This window comes from Acipenser ruthenus, chromosome 3, assembly GCF_902713425.1.
Source record: "Acipenser ruthenus chromosome 3, fAciRut3.2 maternal haplotype, whole genome shotgun sequence".
In the NCBI taxonomy this organism is placed as follows: domain Eukaryota; kingdom Metazoa; phylum Chordata; class Actinopteri; order Acipenseriformes; family Acipenseridae; genus Acipenser; species Acipenser ruthenus.
The window spans coordinates 69,136,075-69,159,585 of NC_081191.1; the positions used below are offsets into that span (position 1 = coordinate 69,136,075).

A 23,511-nucleotide genomic window follows, 5' to 3' on the forward strand; every position below is an offset into this window, starting at 1 on the left:
CATCTGGGAGACACAGCAAACATGTGGAAAAAGGTTATCTGGTCTGATGAGACCAAAATTGAACTTTTCATCGGCAGGGACTGGGAAACTGGTCAGGATTGAGGGCAAGATGGATGGAGCCAAATACAGGGAAATTCTAGAGGAAAACCTGTTTCAGTCTGCAAGAGACCTGGGACTGGGGCAGAGGTTCAACTTCCAGGAGGACAATGACCCTAAACACACAGCCAAAGCTACACTGGAGTGGTTTAAAAACAAGAACATGAATGTCTTAGAATGGCCCAGTCAAAGCCCAGACCTCAATCTGACTGAGAATCTGTGGCAAGACTTGAAAATTGTTGTTCACCAACGGTCCCCATCCAACTTGATGGAGCTTGAGCAATTTTGCCAAGAAGAATGGGCAAAAATTGCAGGATCCAGATGTGCAAAGCTGGTAGAGACTTACCCGAAAAGACTCACAGCTGTAATTGCTGCCAAAGATGCTTCTACCAAGTATTGACTCATGGGGTGAATACTTATGCAACCAACAAATGTCTTTTTTTGTTTAATTAACTCTTGTGTCACAATAAAAAATATTTTGCACCTTCAAAGTGTTAAGTATGTTGTGTAAATCAAATGGTAAAAATCCCAATTAAATCCATTTTAATTCCAGGTTGTAACACCACAAAATGTGGAAAAGTCCAAGGGGGTGAATATTTATGCAAGACACTGTATAGTGTTTCGGGCGGCTTCTCAATTGACTCTTAAAACACATTTTTTAGCCCTAGCTATGTTACTGAGGTTCCGTGTGGTAAAGCACAAGGAAGCCTCTCGGCTTAGCCTTGTGTCATTCCAGTCGTTCTGCAATCTTGCCCTTGCGACGGCTTTGTCACACTCACCCATTAGGTAATGGTTACATTTCGTACTTGAAAGGGAATGTTAGGTTATTATCATAACCCTGGTTCCCTTAAATAGAAATGTAACCATTAACTTTCAAGGTTGCTGCGTCCATGATTGCAGCAGGCTTGAAGGAAAAATGATGCTGAGGTCTGTGAACGCAGTATATTTACGTCTTCGGGGGCGGGCCATGACTGCATCACAGGCTCGTTGAACGGTTTGATATGTCTTATTCAGGTTTTGGGTCTTTAAGAGGTAATGGTTACATTTCATTTCTATAAAGAACACAATATTTATTTGAAGTTTGGGCTGTTTTGTGTTTTCCTTGTCAATGTGTCCTGGAGGTTCACCGAGCAACAATGTGTTCTAGTGGTTAGACCAAGGGCCTTCTTTACATACGTGGATATTTCAGCTCAGCCACTGACTCACCCAGGGCAAGTCATTGTTTGGCACAATTGATTAATATCAGGCACACACTGCAAAATAATGTCTCAACTAGGCTATACTGGTAAAAAAAAACCAAAAAAAATAATTAGAAAATGTGCTTTACTCCATCACTTTTTTCATGCCAAACCATTGCAGTTTGTTTTTTGAGTAGGATGATTGATCCATACTCCCCTGAACCTGTACAGTGTGCTATCACAACCAGTGTTTTAAGCATTCTAATGTCAGCTTAGTTTTATATTTCAAATCCTGTGTATTTGGATTGCCTTAGCAGTGAATTTTACATTGTTTTCCTTGGAATCATTTTTGAAGGGAACATGTAAAACTTCACCTTCACCTCTGGAAACCAAATAAAGACGAGAACTGAACACTGAGATAGCTCAAAATATAATATACAATATTTCATTTGGATAGTCGATCTAGTTCTGCAGACAAACATTTTACAAAGCCATCTGCACCAAGTCTAACACATGATCACAAACAGTGGTAAATTGTACAAGTACTTTTTTTTTTTTTTTTTTTTTAAGTGCCAGTTGAATCCAGCTGGGCTACTAAACAATAAGCTTACATAAAACTAAAGGCACTGATCACATAAGAGGTTCACCATACAACAGCCCTTGAAACCCTTTGAACTGTTGTTTAAACAGACTTTGAAATTATATAAATAAAATAATGATGGAGACCCTTTTGTAAAAGGAATAAAAGAAAGAGAGTGGCACAAGAATTTTACAACACAAATATGCTTGATAATAGAAGATTAAGAAGAGCACAAAGAAAAGTTTTGATTTTAGTTTGTTTGCTCAGTACTCCTAAACCTGCTGTATTTGGTCCATGTTCTTCCCTTTGTGCAGTTTCTGGAATTAGGTTAGTTGGTGCTTATACAAACATTCACTATCAAGTCTGAGAAAAAAAAAAAAAGATAGCGCCACATTCTTCAGTACAAATCTGGATTGTTAGGCACTATCAGGCAAGGTTTTCATTTTTTCCTGGTCATACTGAAGCCACTAGAGCAAAAAAGTGACAAAACAGTAAATTTCAACTGTATTTGTCTTGTTTTTCCTTCTCTGACATATGCGGTCTCCCTTCAGGTCAACACCAGCTGGAAATATAGATATACATCTGCTCCAGTAAATGTTATGCAGCAGTTACAGGTCTACGCTTGACTGGATAGAGTTCAAATAAAACTAATTGAAAAAGTTCAAAGGAATGTCTTTCCTCTCTCCCCACCCCCTTAACCTCTCACCTCAAAAAAGAGCAACAGCTCTGAGGTGTTCAAGTGCATTAAGTAAATAAACTTCCTTTGAGGAAAGGGCCTACCCAGCTAGGGGGTAATTCAGTTTCCTTCTCGTTTTTGGATAGCCACCGGTTTAAACAGGCTGCCTTATTCTTTATTTCTTCTTTAGCTTAAGAACAGGAGAAGGTAGACCATGGTGAGGATGCTGAGAGTTCCCCAGTGAATGTGGCAGTTTGTGTCTGAGCCGCTGTTGATGCGTAGGGCCCTATCGATCTCATGTGAGCCCCTTTCAGAGCCCTGGCTGGTAGAGGAGCACTGGCACAGCGGGGTCTGGAAGGATGTGGCCCTCTTCTCGGGCCGGTCGGGACTCGAGCCATCGCTGGGTCTCTGTCCATTATAGAGCAGGTAGCGCCCACGGGCATCCTTCTCCATGCGGAACAGCTCGTACTCAGTGTGGGGCAGACGGATTCCCAGCGCCACACAGCCATTGGTGTGTGTCACGTCCTGCTCTACCCCAACCTGCCAGGAGCCCTCCTGTCCACACTCATTGCCATTAAAAACATTGAGGAGGGAGGCAGTGGCTACATCCATGGGTGTCACTCGCATGTGGTTCACTGTCAAAGAGAGAAACAAAAACACATGTGAAGGACGATGAGGAAAGGCAAAGGGGAGCTGGGTGCTGGGCCAATAACAAACCAGATACCTCCTATTTACTTAGCAGCTAGGCAAATATGCTGTTGTAATGCCACCTATCCAGTAACAATGTATTCTCCCAGTTTATGTAACACTATCTCAGTCCTTTATGTGTATATATATATATATATATATATATATATATATATATATATATATATATATATATAATTATACATGGAATTACACATGGTGCTGTGCTAAGGTTTCTTGATCTTTCTCTTTTAGGTTGGACGGAATGTACAATTCTAATTCCACCCTTTGCTTTACAGGCCTCACTGTTTGTTTCTTTTTCTTTTTTAATTTTAGTTTATAGCTATTAGGAAGTGAACCAATGCTTCAATTAGAGACTGGATTAAAGACAGAAAAATTGTCAACTAAAGTTTTCTTTTCAATTGTCCATTTTTCCAAGTGTGTTTCAAATATGTTTCAGACTTGGCACATTCCCCAGCGTGAGGCCTTTTGTGCAACTAAAATCTCTCATGCAGGAAAATCATTAGTGTTGTTCTAAGAAAAATCAACGGCAATTATCTAGTTTCTTGAAATTAAACACACTACTCTTTATAAATATACATATTTACACAAATGTGGTGAACTACTAAATTATACAGTCAAACCTGGAGCCTGGACCCTGTTACGAGTGTGAGTACTGATCGTAATCTGTACTACTCTAAAATGACCTAGTCTTTGTTTTATGTTTTTCAACAGCTGTAAATGCCAATGATGATTTGCACTGTAATACATACAGTGCCTATAGAAAGTATACACCCCCTTTCAAAATGTTCACCTTTTGTTGCCTTATAGCCTGGAATTAAAATGCATCAGAACAGTTTTTTTTTTCATTTATCTACACATCCTACCCCACAACTTCCAAGTGAAAAAAATATTCTAGAAATTTGTAGAAAATTAATAAAAAATAAAAACTGAAATAGCTTGGTTGGATAAGTGTCGCCCCCCCCCCCCCCCCCCCCCCCCCCGTAATAGCAAGGTGTAACCAATCGCCTTCAAAATCACACACCAAGTTAAGTGGCCTCCACCTGTGTTAAATTGTAGTGATTCACATGATTTCAGGATACATTCAGCAGTTCCTGTAGGTCTCCTCTGCTGGGTAGTGCATTTCAAAGCAAAGACTCAACCATGAGCACCAAGGCGCTTTCAAAAGAACTCCGGGACAATGTTGCTGAAAGGCACAGATCAGGGGATGGGTATCAAAAAATATCAAAGGCCTTGAATGTCCCTTGGAGCACGGTCAAGACGATTATTAAGAAGTGGAAGGTGTATGGCACCACCAAGACCCTGCCTAGATCAGGCCGTCCCTCCAAACTGGATGACCGAGCAAGAAGGAGACTGATCAGAGAGGCTACCAAGAGGCCAATGGCAACTTTGCAAGAGCTACAGCCTTTTATGGCCAAGACTGGTCAAAGTGTGCATGTGACAACAATGTCCCAAGCACTCCACAAATCTGGCCTGTATGGTAGAGTGGCAAGAAGGAAGCCATTACTCAAGAAAGCCCACCTTGAATTCCATTTGAAGTATGCAAAAAAAACACTCAGGAAATTCTGTAGCCATGTGGCAAAAAGTTTTTGTGGTGGTTGCAGCATCATGTTATGGGGATGTTTCTCATCGGCAGGGACTGGGGCACTTGTCAGGATAGAAGGGAAAATGAATGGAGCAAAGTATAGAGAAGTCCTTGAGGAAAACCTGCTGCTCTCTGCAAGAAAGCTGAAACTGGGACGGAAGTTCACCTTTCAGCAACGACCTAAAGCACACAGCCAAAGCTACACTGGAGTGGCTAAGGAACAAAAAGGTAAATGTCCTTGAGTGGCCCAGTCAGAGCCCCGAACTAAATCCAAACGAAAATTTGTGGCATGACTTGAAGATTGCTGTCCATCAACGCTCCCTAAGGAACTTGACAGAGCTTGAACAGTTTTGTAAAGAAGAATGGTCAAATATTGCCAAATCTAGGTGTGCAAAGTTGGTAGAGACCTATCCCAACAGACTCACAGCTGTAATTGCTGCCAAAGGTGCTTCCACCAAGTATTAACTCAGGGGGGTGGAGTATCCAGTTATGATCTTTCAGTTTTGTACTTTTAATATATAATCTTTTTCTCAATAAGAACTTTTTTCCCCTAAACAGTGTGGAGTATGGTGTGTAGATAAGTGGAAAAGAATCCTCATTTAAATGCATGAAACTCTGAGGCACAACAAAATGTGAAAAAAAGTTTATGGGGGTGTAGACTTTCTATAGGCACTGTATGTGCTGCATTATTGTTTTCTGTAATATTTAAATTCAGTTGTGCTATCACCATTCAATTCAGTATGATATCTGATTATAGATCAATTCGGTTTGCCAGATTAGCTGGGGAAGCAGATGAGTTCCATTAAAAAAAGGATCCATTTGGTGTAACTAAACTCACATGTGTTCAAATTATGATCGCCTCCTAAAAAGTAGTCAACAGTTAAAGATACATGCTGCTAATTTGTCTGTGTTGCCAGTTACACACTCACAGCACGGAGACTGAATGATATAAACAAATGCAGCATCAATATCATCTTTTTTATTCGAGTTTGAACTGACAGGCACATAACAGTAATGAAAGCGAGTTTCTCTTCTCCGCATTGTTCTTACTGTGTACTTCTCACTTTTAAGAAATGTTTAGTCATTTTTTTAGAGTGTAAATACATGTTTGGGGCTATATTGTGATGCTGGTTGTTTTTATGATTATTCCTGCTTACCTTTGAAGACAAACTCTGTGCCTCCCATGACCTTGTTGGAGTGCACCCCACGGCTATAGCGGCCTTTGGCATAGATGGTGAATGTGGGGTGCTTGCATATAGGGTCGGAGTAATGGTAGTAGTTCCCCTCCCAGGTGTTGTTCTTGTCATGGAAAACAAAGTGTCGGGTGAGGAAGAGCACCTCCGGCCGCACCTCACACCGCTGGCTCACCCACTGGCCGTGCAGCCCGATGGTCAGGTCTGCCTTCGGGGGCAGGATGGGCGGGTGGTGCTCGTCAGACCGATAGATGATGCGGCACGCAATACACGTGTGGTCGTGGTTCTGGAATATCAAAGAACAACAAATAAGCATCTTGACTGTATTTTTCAGATAAAAATCATCTTACAAAATTACAATGTGTCAAGCACAGGGATCTGAAATCTTATTTATTTTTAAATTGTTTTAATGTAAACAACAGTTACACTTTCTATGAGTCTTTTTTAAATCATTCAACATTTAAAAAAAACAAAGAATACACAATGGACAAGACAACCTTTTCTAATTGATTTTGTCTTTCACCTTATTAATAATCCTTGCTGTGGATTTTGCAGTACCAAGTTAAGTTCTGTAGGAACATGAGGTCAAGCAGACACTTGACATAATTTATGACAATGGACCATCACCTGAGTTTGTTTTTCTGAACCTTATATAATATTCAGTTTTATAACTGCTTTAAATTCTTGTATGCTTAGTTGTATTTGTTTATTGTAACATGGCATACTTTAAGAAGGTGAAAGTGGGGTTTACAATTTCTAATTCCTTTTGTTTAAACATATTTGCAGTTAACTCCCAGAGTTTGGTCAAAGGAATGTATTTTATTTATAAACAAAAGGTTCCTTCCTTCCTTCCTTTCTGGAATATTGTCAGCGATTTCCCTGGAGCTCAAAGTCTCAATTTCATGCTACCAGTTTAAAACTAACTGACAGTTTTTACCAAAATGTTCTTTATTTTGAAACAGATTTTCTGGTATAGATTGTGTAATATTAGTTACTTCTAATCTCTCTTTCAGAATTGTTTGACAAAGCAACAAACCTCAAAAGAGAGGTGGTAACCATCTGAAAACCCCTGCAGATCTGATACATCCCTGCTTTTGAAAGAATCTCAGAAGTAGTGTTTTAATGAATGATATGTGCCAACTATGCTTCTGAGTCCTTGCTTTCACAAGTTTATTTATATAAAAATCAGAAGCTGCACATTTCAAATTCACAAACGGCTTCACAAACCAAGTTTAATCTTATCTTTGTTTGAGTTTAATAACATGAGATACAGTTTTTTTTTTCCTCAGGTTAATTTACATATTTAAATTAGGAGATTATCAGAAGGTAAATGGCTGATTTTAAAACAGATAATTTTAAGTTGACATGAAATGTAAAAAGAAAATAGATAAAAATCTATGCAGGTCATTTCATTGAGTGACTTATTTGATTGACCTTTGAAAATTACTGATACTCTCATCTGGTCTTACAGACCCACCTGCTAAGCACTTGTCAGGACTACACTACATAATGTAACAGGTAAAGTAGTCCTGTTTAGTGTTAATTGGGTGAGTATTTTGTTCAAGATCAGTGCTAATTGTGGTTTGTGAAACCAGTTTCACAAACCACAATTTTGGCTTTTGTGAAAAAAGTATCTCTTATTAAAACAGTTTACTTCATTTTTTCACAGCCATGCTATGTCACATGGCAAAGTAGGTTGCTTTAAGGAACAATAACAACTATAATTTTTGGGTGGTTCACATGTTGGGAAGATGGGGGAGGAATCAATTTTTTTATAACGTCTAAAGCTACAGTTTGGCAACTTAACACATTAGATGTGGAATTTTCCATTTCAGCAGTTCAGTAAACTGGGAACCAGTGAAGCCCTGTTAAGGCAAAGGATTGCATTATGGACTACATAGTAAGTACTGATCATCCCTTTATTTTTATCAGTTTAAAGATCACCCTGGCACTTCACTTATCTACACCAAGAACGATTGCACCAGTAAAACTTATCTACAGCAAGAATCACTATACCACAGTAAAGAGCTGTAACCAGAACAGACAACAAAGGTTTTACAGCTTGCTATTAAACATTACCCTTTTGTGTTCATGACTGTTGATCTTAATAGCTTTTCACTGCAATTCACTGCAATGTGTTCCAACAGGAGCATGGCTTTCAAAACAAAGCATTCCCTTTTGTCCAAATATGGCATAGGTTTGCTTTGGAGTTTAGGCAGGTAGTTTACCAGCATACACTTTACTGCATAATTGAAAGGAACTAAAGCATCAATTTGGTTGTAAATAAAAAGAAAAAGAGGGAAACAAAAGAAACTGTAGCCCTAGGTAACTGTCTTAGTTTAGTTTTAGCTTTTCTTTCTCTAAAATTGACGTGGCAGTAGTTTTTAATTTGTTGTTTAACTCGCTGATCTAATTAAAAAGGCCGCAAAGGAAGTATGATAATAGATGTCCTAGCGGGGGAGGATCAGAACAGCACACACATGTAAAATCTTTATTAATTGCATTCATTCAGAATATATCTATATAGATGTAGAGTTTTTAATGGGGTACCCAGGGCAGCTACAGATAGGATAGATAAGTACATTCATTAATAATGAGTAGCATATCCTTTAATTTTTATATAAAGCAGAGTAGACTTCTTAGATCCACTTAACATTAAACATGTAGCCATTATGGCTTTGATTCTACCATCCAGTGTTTTAGATTCCTACATCGTTTAGGTATTATTTGGTTATTTAGCAGACGCCTTTATCCAAGGCGACTTGAAGAGACTAGGGTGTGTGAACTATGCATCAGCTGCAGAGTCACTTACAATTACATCTCACCCGAAAGACGGAGCACAAGGAGGTTAAGTGACTTGCTCAGGGTCACACAATGAGTCAGTGGCTGAGGTGGGATTTGAACCGGGGACCTCCTGGTTACAAGCCCTTTTCTTTAACCACTGGACCACACAGCCTCCTATAGTATAGTAAGAACGTACAGTTAAACTGTTTGACATATATAATACTAGTAATAAAACTAGAAATAATGTGTGTTTAAAGCCTTTAAGTCCAAAAATATTATTTCTACCACTATTAATACAGTATTACTCTTGTAATGCTAAGATTCCAGGCGCTTAGAGGACTGCTAATAATTCTTACATTTTAATACTCTACATGAAAAAGGAGTAAGTACAGATGCCAAAGCAAGTTGGACCTTTTCCCAAAGATTAATTCAAACTGAATTTTTATATGAATTAATGCTAGCTTTCAACAATACAGAAATGTTCATTATATTGACCCTCATTAATGCAAAATAGTACAGCTTACTGCTTGTTTGTGTTTCTTTCAATAGAGGGCACTCTAACACAAACAGCACGAAATCCCTTGGGCCATGTGAGCTGTTTAAATGCACTGGATGGTCAGTGGTACATCCTTCCCATGCCCTGTTTGAGATAAAAGAGGGGAGCAGACATGATACACAACTTGGCGGTTTGTGCTCTGAACAAGGCTGTGCAACCCTTTATTCTACCTCTTGTCTCATTCAAGGGATTGGGCTGGGATTTGCTTGTCATTTAGGCAACACATTGTATTTACCATGCTGCAGCTAAGTCGCTGAAGGGGTTTGGAAGTGACCCAATTTTATTTGTTTAAAGTTTAAATCTGTGGATTTGGCACGGACTCAGTCATTCAGCATTAATTTGCTTTTAATTATAATTCATTTACACCACATATATCCAACGTGGGGTTTGGAGCATCATAGAATAAACAGAGAGCTCTAGGGACAGGGTGGATCAAGCAGTGTATGGTGTGCTTTATGTTGCAGACCCAGGGTAGTTAAGAAACTGGGAGCTAATCACCAAATGGTCTGAGCCCGGTTTCAGCAAAACAGCTATTGAATGACTAGATATTGCTGCTACAGGTGCAAACTACAGGCAAGCATAGTGATGTAGCAGAAGCTAACTGTCAAGTTATTAATTCTTTCTCACTAAATACTGGCACTGTTTTGTTTTTTCTTTTAAAAAAAAAAGGGCAGGCAAGTATCATATCCTGTTCCCGCCCACCCCACCCCCTGGCCTGCAAATGAAAAGTTATAAAATGTTACATTAAAGGAAAAGCAAAATTAACATACATACTGTGAAGGATTTCACTGAATTAGGTTTGTTTGCCCCTTTTTCACATAGACCCAGACATTGATGGTTTTTAAGCACTGGCGTGCGAATTTATTATTTACAGAAATAAAAAGATAAGTGAAAAACAAAAACCTAATTCCCATGGAGTACAAACTAAACTTCTTACTTTTTCACTCTAAACTCACACACTGGACGGCTAATCCATTAACCAGTAAAACATAAACACTTTTACACACACGCACACGCACGCACACACACACACACAACCTTCTGTTTCTGACAGCCTCTTGCCTTCACACCGACTGCAGACTGCCCTGAACAAACATTTTGTCCCTGTTATATACCTGCCTGCTTATTACAGGCAGGTGACACCAATTAATTAAATCAAATACTGTAATTACACCTGTGGCTGTGCAAACACACATACATTGCAGCCACACATACATTTATCTGGCAGGGACAGAAATTAACACAATTTCTTCAGGCAGGGATTTGCCCTGCCACAATACCCATACTGATCATTATTAACATTTGTATTTGTTGGTACTTTTTAATGTTAGCCAAGATGAATATGTTCTTTATTTTATTTTTTAAATCCAAAGACATTTGGATATATATATATATATATATATATATATATATATATATATATATATATATATATATATATATATATATATATATATATATATATATTTGTCTGAGTATGGGTCTATGTGCTGTATTACATAAAAACATATTTTTTGGGGGGTGTCATATATAATATGTGCTCAATTATTGTTATCGTTCTTACTGTATAAAGAATACGTTTCTAAAGATTTCATTGACTAGATTAGAATAAGGAATGTGTAAGAAAAGGGCCTTGTTATATTTCCAGTAATTAGATGTTAATGTGTTTTTTGGAATAACTTAACAAAACACTAAAGAAATTCAGACGACCACTCTTTTGTTTCTGTTTTGTTAAACTGCTTTTCCTAAGTGAATTCAACTTGTTTGCATCTGTTAGAAAGTTAAATACTGACTGTGAACCCTGCCTGAGTAGCCTTTGTACAACATGACAGGTGGAAGAAAACAAGAAATGCTATGTGTTTCAGGTTCCCGAGAGAAACATTATATAGGTGCATTGTATATTGAAGTGATATTTCTAAATAAATTATCTAGGGATGGATACTTCAGGGTGAGGCCATTCCTTACCTTGGCGTTTTGCAGTGCAGCCTGGTAACTGGAGGGCCGGTAGTACATTCTCTGGGCAGGCTCTGTGTGGATATCCCCCAGGAAGAGCTCCTCCACCAGGTGGTCCAGGTTGTGGTGCAGGTACTGCTTCTCCACCCGCATCAGCTGCAGCTCGTGCATGGCGAAGTTGAGTGCCCGGGAGCAGTCACAGCCCATGTCCTCGTTCCACAGGTCGAAACTGACGTTGGGCTCCCAGGACACCCCTCCTCCCACCACCCCCCTGCAGCTGCGGTTCAGCCGCTGGCTCATCTCTTTGGCCACCAACTCGCTGTGGCAGATGATCTGGATGCGGTGCAGCTGGTAGTCTGCCTCAGTGCCGCCCCGGATGATCCAGGAGGCCTGTCTGAGACGCAGCTTCCCCCGGATCACCAGTGTGTAGGTGGGTGTGGTGCAGTGGTTGTCCTTGTAGTAAAACTGGTAGGCCTTGAATGTGTGGTTGTTGTAGAACTTGTACAACCTGGTGATAAACTCAGGGCCTGGTCTCACTTCACAGCTGCAGAGGGAGGTAAACAAATCTGTGATTAGTATTTTAGAGACATTTTGTCAACAGCAGAGGGAGTGGCTTTATACAATTGTACTGCGGAAGATCATGGTAAAAGCACAAAAAGTAAAACCTCTATTATCTAGACTTCTATTATAAAAACATCGCTGTTGTCTAAGCGTGCCCCTGGTAACCTGACCCGTCTGTGTAGTAATCTTCTGCCCCACTGTCATAGAGGAAATGTGCTAACTGCTGTAATGTATTGTATATTGTATTAGTTTTTTTCTGTTCGTTTCCGGATTAAGAATGTCATATTAACGTAACAATTTTAGTAATACAATAATTAAAAGGAAATAATTCGATTTTCCAATCACATACATTTTCTGAGCTTTTGTCCCATTTTAGTTAGCATGACAGTGTTTTCAGTGTATTTTTAGTATAGCTGTTTTATGGCCAACAAAAAGGCATAGTGTTTAGAGGTTTAGATTAGTATATTTCAGGTCTGATTGTTGTAAACAACGGATTCCAAATAAATGGATGGACAACATCTGAAATGATTATTCAGGGCTTGGTTAGCCATCTGTCCTGGTTCTATACAGTTACAAAAAACTATGATGGGAATCATGGAGTTGCTGAGTCCCATTGACCCCAGATAGAGTGGTGACAGACACTTATGTGTATACACATTCAGCTGTGACTGATCATGTGAGAATAAAATACTGGGAATAAAATACTGGGCTGCAAATGTCTGTAATGATAGTATCTGTAAACAGGGATAGACACTAAACTTGTCCTAAAGAAGATGTTTCAAGAAATGTTAAATTAACTAACAGTTAAAATGTATAATATTTGCCATTTTTGCCTTGTACCTTTGATTTACATATGTTGTTACACCATCAGATGACATGTTTTTTGGAAAAACAAATGTCTCATAAATGTCAGCTGATATGGTACGATATTTTATTAACCAGGATTTGTTTCTCATTCCTCACACATATCCAACTTCTTTTTGTGGGGTAGGGCAAAATGAGTTCTTTCTATAGGGTGATGCAAAACTTTTGGCCATAGCTGTAGGTTTTATGAATACTGAAACTTAACATTACCTGTTCTTCACTCGAAAAATGTGGTCATAATAGGCAGATGGTCTTTATATCCAGAAGATTTGCCATATGGATTATGTCACATGGATATTGATCACTATAGATAAGTGGTCACATTACACAAGAGGTCTGTCATATAGGTTTGACTGTTTAATTCTCACCTTGTAGAGACCCAGTGTCCCTCAATGTTAGGTGGCATCTGCACTGTAATCCTGGCTCCATTGTGCAGATGCTTCAGCATGTGATGACACTGGAAATCCTTAGGCAACCTGCCGATATTCTTCTCCAGTGACAGAGGGTTTGACCTGCTGTCTGCATAGTGTAGCAAGGTGCACTCTCCTATACCTGCACAGCAAGCACACCCCACAAGAGAGGAACAGAGCATTAAAACAATGCCGTCAGCAATCTCTAACCTGTTTAATATCCTGTAATGTGTGTTTGGTATATTTCTATTTTGCTGTTTCTGCTTAGATCATTGTTTTCCATGCTTACTAATTAATGTGCCTTTTCAATTAAGGTAGCTGCTCAATTTCTAAAGTGAGGTGTTACTGTAAGTTTGTAACTGAAAAAACTTAATCGGAAAACACAGTTACACAGTGGACAGGATAGACCACTCCAAAGCGATCATTTTTCAAGTCTTTTCAGAAGCTGGACGTTTTTGCTATAGTGGTTAGTAAGCATGATAAATAATGGTCAGCTGAAACAACAACAGCAAATTGTAGATGACACACATATTAGGATATTTAACAGGTAACAATTTTAAAATATATAAAGTTGTAAACCCCATTGTGCTTGGTATATTCTAAAGGCAATAACCCGCGTCTTGGTTTATAAAAAGCCGTACAAGTCAAGGAGACAGAGATCATCTGGTTTCTATGTGTAAGTGCAAACATATTTCTATGCAGCTGGCATTATTAGATTAAACAAGTAATGACTTGCTATTACCAGTGGATGCAGCTGTACAGAAAAGGTCTTCCCCTTTGCTTTGTAAAGGATTGCTGTGAAGGTTGAACTTGCATGCATTTTTCCCTGGCTTCTACAAACTGCTTAACTGGTTTGATTATATGAGTGCTTGCCAGATTGTTCTAAGACTGGGGTTGTTGAATGGTTAGCTTTTGATAGTTGTACACAAAATCCCACAAAGTTAACCATTTATTTTTCTTTTTTTGCCAATATTACCAATAAGTGTCTCAAGGGGAAGGTGAGGCTACTTTATGCACTAAGAACGCACAATGTGTATTTTGAAATATTTAAATAAATTAGTGATGAGTTTGTAAAACTATATTCAACCAGACTTTTACTTCAAAAGACCGCAGCTGAACAATTTATTTTTTCTTATACAGGAGATAACCTGTATGCCTCAAAAGTGAGTATTTATTTACAATTTAATTATATATATATCATGCTAAGAATAATGTCAGATCATTTCATTTAAAGACAGATTTAATCGCAGGGCCTTTTATTAAATATTGCCTCCTTAAAGCGATGTTATGCATATACACAAACACACATAGCAGCAGCTTGTGGTCATCACCACCAGAAGCATTTTGGACCCGCTACCACATCTGCAACATCTTGGACACAGTTGAAATGGCATCAATAGACTGGAAGGTATACCAGGGTCAATTTATCCTGTAACCCCCCCCCCCCCCCCCCCCCACAACCTAGTTTCTGTAGGTTGGGTGGTTACCTGACCCAAAAACTCCAGTCAAATGTATACCCTAGGACAGGGGTAGTCAATTCCAGTCCTCGAGGGCAGAACTGTTTCTGGTTTTCATTCCAACTCCAGGTCTTAAACGCTTTATTGAGCTAATTATTTGGCCATTTGAAAATATTTAAGGTTTTGAGAGACATTTTTGGTGTATTTTTCATTTAATGATTTAAGTAATCCACTCGATTCAAGATACAATACCTATAAAACATTATAAGACCTGAGAAAAAGTATAAACTTTTTTCTAATAATCAAATAATTAGGCCAATTAACTAATAGACAGCTTGGCTGCAACAAAAACCAGAAACGGTTCAGCCCTCGAGGACTGGAATTGACTACCCCTGCCCTAGGACAGTGGTACTCAGCTGGCCCAAGAGATCTATTCCAGTCCTGGTCTTTATTCCAACCAGGTCCTAAATTAGTTAACTGCCTCTTAGCAGCTTCAATTAACTACATTAGAACCTGCTTAGCGTTAAACAAACCTGGACTGGATTTAATCTCAAGGGCCAGAGTTGAGCAACACTGCCCTAGGATCTCGGTTTGATTAGGTTCAGCTGACGGACATGGCAAGGTTGCTGTTTGAAGGCCCTGCTGTTTTTTCAAACCATCCCAGAACCCACAGCACAGATGGTGAATGGGACCATTGTTGTCTTACTAGTACCCATACTTAGTCGGGTCTCAGAACATTTGAAATGATGTAAGCAGAGTGGAAATGAAAAGATATTTTTCATAGTGACAATTTTTTATCATGTGTGGGGAAAACACACAAGGGGCAAACACACCTATAAATGAGGACTTAATACAAAGTTTTAGGATAACGTAGGCACATCATAAGGTAATGTTTTGCAAAGATGAACTGTACAAGCATATGTACAGACAGGTTTCTTCATGTATCCTGTGATTACAATACTCACTATAACTGTGGTTAATAATGTTATAACCAGGTTTGATCATAATTGAATAAGCTGAAGTCTGAAGTGGCATATGAATGTATGTGGAGTTAGGTAAGTAGAGCAGTCTCTACAACATCCCTTTTGCTAGGGTTAACCGGGGATAATCATGTCTGCTTGGGATTAACAAAAAGGTTCAAACTAAAGATTCCAAGGTCTCAAATTATAAAAAGAAACGGCAGTAAACAGTTGGAGGTTTCTGTAAGTAACAACAAGCAGCCAAGTACTAGAAGATATTTGAACTTGCTTATCTGGGTCACTGGGCTATATCATATGATTTAAATAAATATATTTAAGTTAACTTTTGATGTGAATAAGTACTAGATAACTACTTAAGATGGTCCTTTATGGTTTGGCTGAAGTGCCTGATTAGAATAAATTGTTCCTGCAGTTACCAACCAGATGTTTCCGAGTTGGCTGTTTTATCTTTAGGTTTTAACTTGTATTTTCTCTTCCCTCAACTGAGAAATAACTGCGTGTTAATTTACAATAAATGTTTTAATCACTAAAAGTACACGCTTTAGAATCAAATAAACCATAATACTAAGGCAACTCTAAGAAGGTTGAAATTAAATAATAATGTGTTATAAAGCAGGTCGACACCTTTTCCATGATTTTTAAATTGGTACTGCACAGCAGACACTCAAGGATCCAAGAAGATTAGCATTCTCAAGAAATGTTCAGTTGTAATACACATTTTCTCAGCTACTTCTCACTTGATACTAATGTGGACACGGAAGGAAAAATCCTACCTCTAATGAATAATAAATTGTATGAGGTTCTAGTTTTATAAGAAAGCCATTTTCCAAGTATTCAAAACAAATTATTAAATAAACACGACATAAGTGACTACCATGGTCATTACCAATACACATGGTTAAAACAAAACAAACAGACACAATAAGTACAGCTTATTTAATTTAGTTATTTAGTTATAGCCCAATTGTCTCAATCATCCAGGGGCGCTGGAAGCAGGGGTGCTGGGGGTGCGGCAGCATGGCTTCCATCATATACAGGGGTTACAGTTTTCTTAAATGGCTTTCAGCACCCCCACTATAAAAATTGTTCCAGCGCCTCTGCAATCACCTTTATTTTAATGCTGATTCTTAAAACGTTTGAAAAGAGGTGAAATATAAATGTGGTCATCGTATTCAGTGTAAATGTACCGGCACTTGTTTTTTTTTTTTTTTTTTTTTTTTTTAATAGAATTTACAGATCTCTTAATCTTCTCTGATTTATTTCACTTTTCAGTCTGGAACTGGAACTCCTCTGTAATTCCGAGCAGATGGGCTGTCTGAGTGCAAACCTATAATCTTCTTTTCCCTTAACTGTTACATGTAACTGTCTTTTCCAACTTTTGCCAAACAAAATAAGTCCCTTTTGCTTCAACCTGTAGCAAGGTTTTTTCCTCGGGACAAGTGTACCTATATGATAACTAAATTCAAGTCTTCTATTTGGTTTTCTGTTATGTGTTGCTCAAATAAACTATGGTTTATTTATTTATTTATTTATTTATTTATTTTTTAACGTGATCGAGCTCATGATAACTCAAGTTCAGCGAGAGCTTCTTTCCTGGATACGAAAATATGAATTATTACCATTTATTTAATACAAATAAAAATATTTTAGTTTTATTTTCTTCATTATAGAGAAGACATCTCCACTTTCTATAAACTACGCATAGTTGGTGGTCCTGTGCTCGCAATGATACAGACTTTTCATTTTATTTGTGCTGTACTACTGCATCGATTCAGCGTCGCACAAGTACTTGGGTTTTGTAATTAGAACATCTGTGAAACTGTGCAGTGTTGAATTAAAGTAGCATCTACTATACATCCTAGATTGTTACAAGGCCTGGGATGTTTGTATTTTTACTGGCAGTTTTCTAGAAATGGGAGGGAAAAAGAGCTTTCTAAATCATATGGAATAATCTATCTATCTATCTATCTATCTATCTATCTATCTATCTATCTATCTATCTATCTATCTATCTATATATATATATATATATATATGGTCTGTCATTAATCATATTCCGGATTAGCATAACCCACTACGATGTCAGCAATTTCTGCTTATAGAAATAGTTTAATAAATGACAGAGTACTTTTAGAGGCCCCGTTCAGGATATCACTTCCAGTTAACCTATTTTTTAGCAGCAATGTAGAATATAACGTGTAATGTTAACTCCTCCTCAGCATGTAAATATGATTAGTCCATACTGCCTAATGTCGTGTGTATATTTACTGTATTATTGGATAACAGATTGAAAATACTTATCACAAATAAAAATGATGCATTTACAATGTATTACCCCAGCTAAAATTGTGTATTAGACAACATTGCAACCATTACACATATATACATATATGATACTCACCATTTATGATAATAATAAGGAAAAGAGAGACGTGAGTTCCAAGGAAAGCAGAAAATGACATTTTTATCCTAAGTCTCCGCAGGTTCGAACAAAACGTCTTCGGGCTGCGCTTTATTAAATTTGACCTCCTCTGGTTAATGTATAATCCTACTAATCTATAAAGAAATCTGAACTTGACAGCCTTCAACAATCGAAACACTCACGTAAAGGGAAAGTAAATCTTTTTTTTTTTTTTTTTTTTTTTTTATTTCTGCAACACTGTCCTATTGAATGTTAAAATCCGAATTCTGTTTTTCCAAAGAATATCCCAGTCGGAGTCCTTCTTTGCATCCTGAAAGAGGATACTACACTAGACTGACTGCAGCATTCGCTTCAAAGGGAACTACAAAGTGTTATTGTGGCTGACACTTTTAAGGTTTTTGATTATCTCTGAGGCGGTTGTTTTATTATTTCCAGAAACGAAGAGTCGAGCTCATCTATTGTCTAGTCGAGGTGTGCGTTCCCTTTACACAACGGTGAATAAATCAGTCTTGTGCGGCAGCGATCTAACTGAGGATTCCAGTTACCCGACCTCTCTGCATGCACGAGATCCTTTGAGTTTCTGTTTGTTGCCCCTCTTACTAGCTCATATTTACATTCACATGAAGCTGAGGAGGAGGAGGAGGAGGAGGAGGATCAGGGGTGGGACTCGTAGCTCTCCATCAAACTGATGAGAGATTTCCCTTACTGAAATCCGAGTCTAAACTCAGCACTTGGGGATTAGACATCAAACGACAGGAAGGTACTGCGTGAAGCTGAAATATAGGTGGTTTTAAGGATATACAGTACTCCTCAGCTTCACCCTGATCTCGTATGTGCAGTAGGGTAGAAGACACAGAAATATCAAAATCACTGAAATCACTGTGTTGAAGTTTACAGAGAGTTGCAGACTGTAAACTTAATTTGAAGAGCACTTTCAAAAACACTGCAAAGAAAATAATATCTCCCGAACCTTTTAAATGTCACGCCTGGTGTGAATATATGCAGTATGGGTATAAAAAACATGAATTTAAGGTTCCATAATAATAATAATAATAATAATAATAATAATAATAATAAACAGCCAGAACTTTCCAATTTTTCATCTGCAATTACTGTTGGCAAGCAAAATGGAATAGACATATTAAACCAGGGCTTCTCAAACTCGGTCCTGGGGACCCCCTGTGGCTCCTGCTTTTCATTCCAACCAAGCTCTCAGTTTACTTAACTAGACCCTTAATTGAACTAATAATGTGCTTAATTAGACCTTTTTACTTGTTTTCAGCTCTTAAACAGTTGCAGTTCAAGTTACTTATCAAATGTTATAGCTAACTTGAAATATGCAACTGTTCAAGAGCTGAAAACGAGTAAAAAGGTCTAATTAAGCAAATTATCAGTTCAATTAAGGGTCTAGTTAAGTAATTGAGAGCTTGGTTTGAATGAAAACCAGCAGCCAGAGGGGGTCCCCAGGGCCAAGTTTGAAAAGCCCTATATTCAGCTAATACACACATACACAAGTAGCTTTAGATTTAAGGTGGGAGAAAGCATTAATTATATAGAGAACTAAGGGTAATATGGATTTGCAAATGTAGCCTTACAAGAGCCAATCAAATCACGTGAAAATGGCCAAACGGCTTCTACATTCACAGAGTTTTAAAAGTCATAGTACAACAACTGCATACATGTTTTGTACTGTTAGGGGGCTCTTGAGTGCTGTGTAACTGCACTCTGACTAGTGAAAAGCTCAGGAGAGTAAGTACAAGTAGCTTTCAAGTTAAGGTGGGAGAAAGCAGGAACTATAGAATGATCGGTAATCTGGATATGCAATATATTCGTTACATACTAACATGCATGCTTGATTTACTTTTAGGCCATGGCACATCATTTGAAACTCAGCCCATTTAATCACTCCAGTTAGTTGTGAGAGAACCAGATGTACTTACCTCAAGGAGGATTGTTTATGATCAGGGGCAGGGCATTACAGTCTTTTGCTCCCTTTGATTGCCAGCCTGGCTGCCAAGTAAGCAACGACATTAACTCACCAACACATCTGGGAATCAACGATCCAAATTTTTGTGAGAAGATTTATTTGTTGCTTTCCTGGGAAGAAATGGGCACATGCTTCCAAGTGCTTTCCTTTGTTGTGTTTTCTGCATAATACTCAAAATCAGAAAACCAAGACAATAAATAAAAACTCGCTGGCAATTACAATCCACATATCAGACAATAATATAAAAATACAAAGTATATTCAAATTGCACAGAGTAAAAACTTTAATAAATCATGTCTGTTACAATTGTGGTAGTGTGGCCTTTATTGCTATTGCATATGTTTAGTTTCTGCTGATATACGGTCTCTTAAGAAATATAATAGCTTTCCTTTGGAAGCTATAGTTTTAAAGTAGTGGTGACTATCAAAACTACTTGTGTTTTGGGGCTCCTGAGTGGCGCATCCAGTAAAGGCGCTCTGCGTGGAGTGCAGGATGCGCCCTATAGCCTGGAGATCGCAGGTTCGAATCCAGGGTATGTCATTGCTGACTGTGACTGGGGGTTCCTAGGGGGTAGCGCACAATTGGCTGAGCGCTGCCCCATTAGGGAGGGCTTAGGTCAGCAGGGCAATCCACGGTTCACCACGCACCAGCGACCCCTGTGGCTGATAGGGCACCTGCGGGTCTGCAGTGGAGCCATTCAGATCTGTGTTGTCCACCGGCACTATAGGTCTGGTGGTTTCACTGTGGATCCACAGTGTGAAAAATGACGGATAGGCAGGGACACGTTTTGGAGAATGCATGTTTCAGCCTCCGTTCCCAGAGTCACAGGGGGTTGCAGCGATGAACCGGGATCAAAATAATAATTGGGCCTTCCAAATAAATAAATAAATAAATAAATAAATAAATAAATAAATAAATACTTGTGTTTTCAAGGCATGTGGAAGATACCCACAGCTTTATATCCCCTGATATATATATATATATATATATATATATATATATATATATATATATATATATATATATATATATATATATATAAATCCTAGCTGCTATTAATATTTGAGGAAATGTTTTTTTTTAGTGTTGCGTACAAGCAGATGTCGATATTATAGTTTTACACTCAGACCCCAATTTTAATAGAGACGTAGGGATTACGTCTCGCATAGACCCAAGGTCCATCAGTCACAGTACCTCATAACTCTGCTCATTTTCAGTGCTTCATCACTGATTAGACAACTTTAACCATTTTGCTTAAATAGTACCAATTGTTATAGTTTTATACACCTAATTGATAATCTACACCTACAAAGACCCTGAGCCATCACAACAAACATTGCATTAAAGTTTAACCAATGGGAATGTCAAAAGATCTGCCCTGGTTTTACAGCTGTCCAATCATTAATGAGCAGAGGTGGGACATACATATGGAGACTGTTATTGAAAATTATATTGAGAACTTCAAAGTAATATTTCTAATTGCTTTTTACAAATTAAAACCAAAAAACGATGACTTTGTACTCGATTTGGTTACGAATCACTTTTCAAGAAGAACTTTCTCAGAAAAAAATGGACGTATACACCACAAATACCCGCACTGACATAGGAAGGGAAGGGATATACTCACCACTTCCAAAATTTAAATTATGAAAGGTATCCGTGGCTTACCGGTAGCTGTCAATTAAAAAAAGTATACTCCTGGAAGGTGATATAGAACAGCACTGGCTACAGCAATCGAGGATGTCTAACAAAGTCATCACAAAAGCATGAGCGTTCCCAAAGTCACTTGCGAGCCCCTGTTACACTCAAAACCCGGAGTGATGTTCAACTGGATGAGCAGAAGCGTAGGGATACAATATATCACAATGAGCAAGTAAGAAAAGAACATGAGGTTCTTAAATGCTTGACTGATTCAGTTGTTTATCTTGGTAAGCAAGAAATGGCATTTAGAGGGCATGATGAAGGTACCAGTTCCTCAAATAGAGGTCATTATGTGGAATTACTTTCTCTCATTTGTGACTACGACAGCATGTTAGGCAATTACTTGTCAATAGCCACAATATTCTCGGGTACCTGTAACAGGATTCTGAACTGCTTAATCTCTTCGGTGCCCCAGGTTCTGATATATGCAGAAGCACAGGAAGGAAGTCAAGTATGTAGCTGTAATGGCAGATTAAACAACCGATGTTGGAAACGCAAGATGGCTGTCTTGTGTTTTCAGGTATTATTATTATTATTATTATTATTATTATTATTATTATTATTATTATTTATTAGCAGACGCCTTTATTCAGGGTGACTTACAATTGTTACAAGATATCACATTATTTTTTACATACAATTACCCATTTATACAGTTGGGTTTTTACTGGAGCAATCTAGGTAAAGTACCTTGCTCAAGGGTACAGCAGCAGTGTCCCCCACCTGGGATTGAACCCACGACCCTCCGGTCAAGTGTCCAGAGCCCTAACCACCACATTGACTGACAGTGTGTGAACTATGCATCAGCTGCTGAGTCACTTACAATTACGTCTCACCCGAAAGACGGAGCATAAGGAGGTTAAGCGATTTGCTCAGGGTCAAACAATGAGTCAGTGGCTGAGGCGGGATTTGAATCGGGGACCTCCTGGTTACAAGCCCTTTTCTTTAACAACTGGACCACACAGCCTCTATTTCTTAGCAGACGCCCTTATCCAGGACGAGTTACAATTGTTACAAGATATCACATTATTTTTTACATACAATTACATTGTATTGCAATATTGTTACCTTTATTAAAAATGTGCACGGATTAATCTACCGATTAATCAACTAATGCCCATAAATTAACCAATCAAAAATTGTAATCGATTGACAACCCTAATATATATGTAAGAAATACGACCCGAGGGCATTACCAGGCATTGGGTAATGGGCCCGAGACGAAGGGTCTTATTGCTTATATACTTCAATGTTTCAGCACAATTATCTATCATTTTTATTGTTTTTAACTGAATTTATTTAGGTTTCCTTTTTTTTGCGTATCCTTCCATATACGCACTCTAAAATGAACGTTCTATAAATATAGTCCTCCATAACAACGATCTTCTCTATAAAATGAGTGTACAAAAAACTGTATACTTTTATCTGAATAAACAGAGAACAAAAGATTGTGTAAAAAATGTATTATTATTATTATTATTATTATTATTATTATTATTATTATTATTACAATTATTATTAGTGCACAGTTATTAAAAATGCTTCAGTGAAAATAAACCTAGGACAAAGTTCGGAAAAAAAAGATTCTGCAATTGTAATAATAATAATAATTAGTCTTTTCCTTGGTAGTTGATTTCAATATTTCCAAATATCAAGTAGTTATTAAAAATGCTTCCGGGAAAGTTGCCTTGTAATTGGACAGCAGAGACCTTCGGAAGATCTTGATGAAGATGGTGAATGAACGTTTCCTGCTGTTGACAGAGTGTGTGACCAGGTTTTGCCTTGCTCTTTATTGACGGACCAGTAATTAATCAGTGTGT

The 23,511-nt window shown here is 38.1% G+C and overlaps 1 protein-coding gene across 1 annotated transcript; it reads right to left on the reverse strand.

Moving 5' to 3' along the window:
- Positions 1–1,688: 1,688 nt before the first annotated feature.
- On the reverse strand, positions 1,689–18,603 carry LOC117394164 (protein APCDD1-like). Its single transcript, XM_033992199.3, has 5 exons — positions 17,983–18,603; positions 13,103–13,286; positions 11,322–11,853; positions 5,981–6,302; positions 1,689–3,165 (listed from the first exon to the last, which is right to left on the reverse strand). The coding sequence occupies exons 1-5, from the start codon at positions 18,041–18,043 to the stop codon at positions 2,717–2,719; spliced, it is 1,548 nt and encodes a 515-aa protein (XP_033848090.3). The 5' UTR covers positions 18,044–18,603; the 3' UTR covers positions 1,689–2,716.
- Between the last annotated feature and the right edge of the window lie 4,908 nt (positions 18,604–23,511).